The sequence below is a fragment of the Rhagoletis pomonella genome, unplaced genomic scaffold (genome assembly GCF_013731165.1).
Source record: "Rhagoletis pomonella isolate Grant_MI unplaced genomic scaffold, Rhpom_1.0 Rhpom_scaffold_00003, whole genome shotgun sequence".
In the NCBI taxonomy this organism is placed as follows: Eukaryota; Metazoa; Arthropoda; class Insecta; order Diptera; family Tephritidae; genus Rhagoletis; species Rhagoletis pomonella.
This window is the reverse complement of record NW_023458557.1, coordinates 74,558,272-74,564,317: the sequence shown is the minus strand read 5'-3', so window position 1 is coordinate 74,564,317 and position 6,046 is coordinate 74,558,272. Positions and strand designations below refer to the sequence as shown.

Sequence of the window (6,046 nt, the reverse complement as noted above, 5' to 3'; positions counted from 1 at the left end):
AATTTTGAGTGAATTATCTTCAGTAGTTACTAAAATATCGCAGTTTTCGTATTTCTGGAAATTACCGTTATATGGGAAGTGGACGTGGTTACAGTCCGATTTCGCCCATTTTCAATACCAACCTACCTTGGATTAAGGGAAACCTACATACCAAATTTCGTTGAGATATCTCAATTTTTGCTCGAGTTATCGTGTACACGGACGGACGGACAGACGGACAGACGGACGGACAGACAGACATGGCTTAATCGATTTATTTTTTCATCCTGACCATTTATGTATACATTTGTCTATATCTATCTCGATTCGTTTTGGCTGTTACAAACAACCGTTATGTGAACAAAATAAATATACCCTTGTGCACATGTGCGCTCGGGTATAAAAATTTAATAGTAAGCACTTCTGCCTAAAAATATGTAACTTCGAAAAGTAATTAAGCAAGCTGTTGTTAGCGTATTGCTCATACACACACACACATTGGCTGGTAAAAGTCTGATTATACATACTTCGCATAAAAGCTCAGTTAGTCTAGACTTAATTTCCGTAACTTAACTTAGTATTTTGGCTAATCTGTTATATGAGAAACTGTGTTGGCGGTTAGTTAAAACTTAACTTACCGTAAGTAACTTAAGTACCTGCAGATTTTAGATTGTTAAGTTAAAGCATAAACAGACGGCAGCGTTGATCCGGATCAACTCGGGAATTAAATGCGGTTGATCCGGATTAAGTCCAAGTTAGTTGGGATCAACGCTGCCGCCTGTTTAAGCTTTTACAGTCTTACGGAAAGTGAGAGCGGTGAGAGAATCAGGCTTGCCAGATTTTCGTTTTTGTGTTTTTCAAAAATAAATGCACGCAAACATATTTTTTGCGTTAATTTTTTTGATGTGGCATTTTAGGCGGCAAAGTGTCAAACAGCTGAAAAAAAAAATTAAAAACAAAAAAAAAAAATATTTCCGCTTCTAGCTTAAGTTGACATGTTGAGTAATCGTTGATGATTTCTTAGGGTAAGTTAAATTAAGTTAAGTCGAGACTAACTGAGCTTTAACTTCGCACAACTTCTTAAACGTTACACAACTTTACAAAACTAAGGCTGTTTATGCTTCGCATGCAGCCAAATTTCTCAGTACTACCAACCTTATGCATCGACGCAATAGGGTTATGTGAACAAAAACAGCTGATTTTTGGTTTCTTTAGGTAAATGGATTTTTTTTTTACCGAAAAATTTATTCAAGTGGCTATTAAGTGGTTTAAATGGGGTATATTTGTAGTCCAAATTAAGTCGACACTAAGTTTATTTGCAGTTTGACATAATTTTCATTTTCTTTAAGAAAAACATAAATTTTCATAAAAAAATGCCATAATTTCTAAATCTATAAAGAAAAGTCGAGATTCTTTGTACGCGGTGATCCAGAAAACTACTGAACGGATTTTGAAGCGATTTTCTCTAGTATACTCTGTATCGATAGGAGGGTGGCCCTTTTTTATTTAGAATTGTAATAGGGTTTCCAACTGTCTAAAAAACTACAAGATCTGCACCGTTCGTTGGATTACAAAAGATGAGGTGTCAAATGAAAGAGATTGGCCTCTAAAAAAGCGCTACTATTTTATTTTTTTTTATCGGGTTGCCACCTATTAATAAAATAACAATATACAATCATAGTAAACGTAAGGATCAGTTCTGCACTGTCGCTGTCAAATGAAAATGTGCAATAATGGATTATTATTCTGAGTACGGTTTCCACCTAATAAATAGTCAAAAGATTTTCACCGTTCATTGGACTAAAAAATTAGGTACCACGTGAAAGAATATATTTTTCGGATGTGCAATAAGCTTTTTTTTTTAGTGCTGTTGGCACCTATTTAAAAATTACTACCTTACATATTTTGTGTTAGTGACATCACATTTGCACAGTTTATTCAAATCAAAAAAAAAAAATCCGGTCTTCGGATGTGTAATAAGGTTTTATTTTTTCGAAAGGGTTGCCGCTTATACGAAAAATTATAAGATGTGGGCTGTTCTTTGGACTAAAAAGTGAGTTGCCAAATGAAAGGGCTTGGCCTCCAGATGTACAGTAAGATTTTTTTTTTAATAGTGTTGCCGTCTGTCTAAAAAATTATAAGGTTTGTTCATTGCATTAAAAACATTAGATATCGAATGAAAGTGCTTGTGCAAAAGGGCTTTTTTAATAGGGTTGCCACCTTTTTTCTCCAAGTGCGTATATTTACATACTTATGTATTTAATATACACATATCAAAGCAATTACCATTCCAACCACATTCATGCTTTGAAAATTGGTTCAAAACTTTTCAAAATATAAGCTTTTGAAAATATTGAAAATTCCGCGTTTACGCTCCCTAGCACCGCTCCTATGAATTTGCTCCAAACTAAATTTATTCCATTCAAATCAGAGAAAAGCGCCGGGCCATGCTCACTTTTTATTTTTTCAGCTCAAATGGCCCCATTCTTTACTTGTTCCCAAAATTACATGGATAGAGTCGTGAATTCCCCTAATATGCCTTCCATGGATCTCTGTAAAAATAGTGCTATTGGTACCACCGCAATTGTAATGTCAATTAAGCAAATGTGAGGCAAAATCTAAACTCAAAACTTTTTACAAGTTATGCTAATTTCTGTATGGTAAGTATACACAATCAGACCATAAGCTTGCGCTATATGCGCGGAAACATTAAATTTCATCCGACATCGATGCAATTTAGTTTGTAGTCTGTCTCTTATTAGAAATACCTAAATATAAAGTATGGAGAAGATTGGATCACTATAACGTCCAAAACTCACAAAAAATATGGGCCCAGTCATTAAATGTAATGAAATTTTCGTTTCCTGCTTTCCGCTCTCAGGAAACAAAGGTTATACTGTAGATAGGTGTAAATACTCGCTTTTTTTCCAATGTTTGGTGAGATTTTTTCATTGTTCGAAAAATTCGTTTTGCGAAATTATGCAAAAAAAAGCTAAAATCAAAAATTATATATATTTGCAAAGTCGCGCGAAAAGATCAAATCATATATTCGAAAACTACATAGATTTCTCTAAAACATTCGTCTAATTTCAAGACCTGACGGACCGGTACTCAAACTTGTTTTTACTAATCATCTTTAGGATCTACAATTTAAAGTAAATTTTTTTATAAGAAAGTACCAAATAAAAGAAACACTTGCTTTAATGGGTTAATCGCCAAAGGCAATTAAACTGATTAGAAGGTATCGCGCCGATTCCCGTATTTTTTCGAAAATGTATCGTTCGTGAAGAAAGGGTGTGAGTAAATAATGTGAAATTTGGTATTTATGACTTTTACTTTTCCCTCTCTAAGTAGACTTCACCACGTTTTTTTTTCTAGCTGCCTCCATATAGTCGAAACACTGTGCGTGTGGCGAAAATATGAATAAATTAATTAACGAGTTTTGGCTATTTTTCCAGTGTATGTATTTATGTAGCAAAAATTTTATCTTGAAAAATTCATGTTTTAAAACAACTACATACATATTTAAAATAATTAGTTTTATGTATGCATAACGCAAATAATACTTTTTCTGGGATTCCAAAAATGTAAACTCGAAAGAAATTACAAAATTTACTCGAATTTCAATTCATTTTTTATGAGTAAACCGTAATTACTCAGGATTTGATTAATCAGAATCTGATTAATCGCATTTTTTAATTAATCAGGATTGTGATTAATTTAAAAATTATATAATCGATTAATCGCACATGCTTTTATTCAAAAAAAAAATAATCCCGTTGGCAGTTATATACAGTTTTTTGTTCGAAAATAGATACGTGCGTTATGTATGCCTATTAGCGTACCACTCCATACAAAAAAAGTCGGTACTGTTTTCCCATCGGTAATACGAAATTAATTATATTTAAAGACTTCCGCTAAAATACTTCGGAAAAATATTAAGATTTACGTGAGCTGACCTTTTTGAAAATACCTCCATAAGTCGAGTTTTTTTTTAATAAGGTTAGTTTATACAAATTATTTTTTTTTTTTGTAAATTGTTTCAGATAATAGGATATTTTCTAAATTGGTCTAGCTCACTTTAATCTCAATATTTTTTCGAAATATTTTGGCGGAAGTCTTTAATTATAATATTTTTTAATTCTAGTGGAAAACCCGCAACCTTTTCTGCTGATGTGCTAAAAAGTAAAAAAAAAATTGAGAAGCTTAGATTATATTTTTTATCGCTTGATATTTTGTTAGCAAAAAAGCAAACTTAAAGCTTTAATGTACCATTGAACGTGAAAAGTCTTAAACACTCCCGGAAAAAAAATCGAAAAGTCATACACGACATCACGAAAGCTCTCAAGAATTCTGAAGTAAAAATATTGAACGTGTAAATTTTTTAGTTCATGAGGAAATCATGCTTCGTAGTGTACAGGTATCGAATGGTGCCTTCGAAAGGGCGGGATGATAATTTTTTGATTATATTACTTTAGATTTCAAATCTTAACTTACATATTGCTTAATCTCAATTTGTCACAGACATTTATCATCTAAAATTCAATATATGAATGTAGTATATGTAAATGACTTACCCGTATCCGTTCGACAGTCGTTATATCCGCTCCAACCAATGCGCTTATCAATATTATATAGAGACATAATCTGCAAAAAATTAAAAAAAAATAATAATTAAGTTATATCTTCAGTTACGAGGTATGCATTCGCAATTTTTTTTAAACACATGTGCATTCTAATTTTGCTGAGAAATCATAAGCAGACGATAATCCCTTTACAAAATTGGCCCAAAAAAAATGCTTTCAAATGACCGCAAGCAAATCAATGGGAGATAATCTACTTCGACATTAATAAGAAAATTTCCAATCCCAATGGATAAATTTTTTTATATATATGTATGTATAGAATGTATCTCAGAAATTGCAAAACAAGCCAAACAAAAATGTGCATTTGACGCCAGAAAGTGGCGTCCAAGCGACACAGCCAATAAGTGCGTCACTTCAAAGCATAAATGTACTGGCGCAGAAAATATTAGAGAATAATGTAGAAATAAGCGATGTTTATAAGTGCATATGTAGTTATGCACCAAGCTGTTGGAGGCGTTCAATCAGAGCAGCGAAATGAACTGCAAAATCATCAGCAACAAGTGACTGGCAAACGGCAGTCCAGCAGAGATGCCAATATGTCGAGATGCCAAAACATGTGTGCATACATATGTATGTACATACTTATGTAATTATATATATGTACAAATATATCTTTGTATACTTTTTAAAATTTATGCTGCAATGATGTACTCAAATGTAGATGTTGCAATGCAAATTGAATTCATAAGTGAATTGTAGTAATGAAGTGATGAAAAATGTTCCAATTCTTTTCTTTCTCTTCGTTATTTTGTTTTTGGTTGTTCCGCTTTTGTTAAAAAAATTGATTGAGTTTGTGTATGCAAATAAACTAAACCAAGTAGGCTAATTATATGATCTACAAATTGATCGCAATTTTGCACTTTCTGCAATACAAACATATTTATATTAGGGGCATTCTCTGAGTCTTGCAAAGCCCTTGCAAGGTGCACGGATTGCACGGTTTGCAAAGCTGTCCCATACGAAAACCGGTTTTTTCCGTGCAATCCGTGCAATCTGTGCACCGTGCAAGGGCTTTGCAAGACTCAGAGAATACCCCTATTGTATATTAATATCCGATGCACATGCACCCGTTGAGCCACCCATTATTGCAGCGCTGAGTTGCCTATTGTGGAGATAACTGTTTGCTTGAAATGACACATTTCTTCACAAATCAAATGGCAACTAGCCTATAAAAAAAGTCGGTGAAATACAAGACTGTTAACACATCTGTTCAAATTATTTTTGTATTATTTATTTGATTTCACTTTTGCGTAGATATTTTAAGGTTCGAGTACATATTTGTGACGAAGTTTTGCAAAGAAAGAGCTTTGCAATTAAAGCTAAGAAAAATATGTTTGTACATAAGTGGGTAGGCTTGGATTGTTGATAGTAATTAATAGGAGTATGAATATAAAAATTAATTCGATGCGATTATGAATATG

At 32.9% G+C, this 6,046-nt stretch overlaps 1 protein-coding gene across 1 annotated transcript in view; it reads right to left on the bottom strand.

Annotated features, from left to right (window-relative positions):
• LOC118735518 (thrombospondin type-1 domain-containing protein 4) overlaps positions 1–6,046 on the bottom strand; it is a 187,419-nt gene that overhangs the window by 126,001 nt on the left and 55,372 nt on the right. Inside the window, exon 3 of the mRNA XM_036465313.1 lies at positions 4,557–4,626. Coding sequence (XP_036321206.1) covers positions 4,557–4,626 — 70 coding nt within the window. The remainder of the gene's footprint in view (positions 1–4,556; positions 4,627–6,046) is intronic.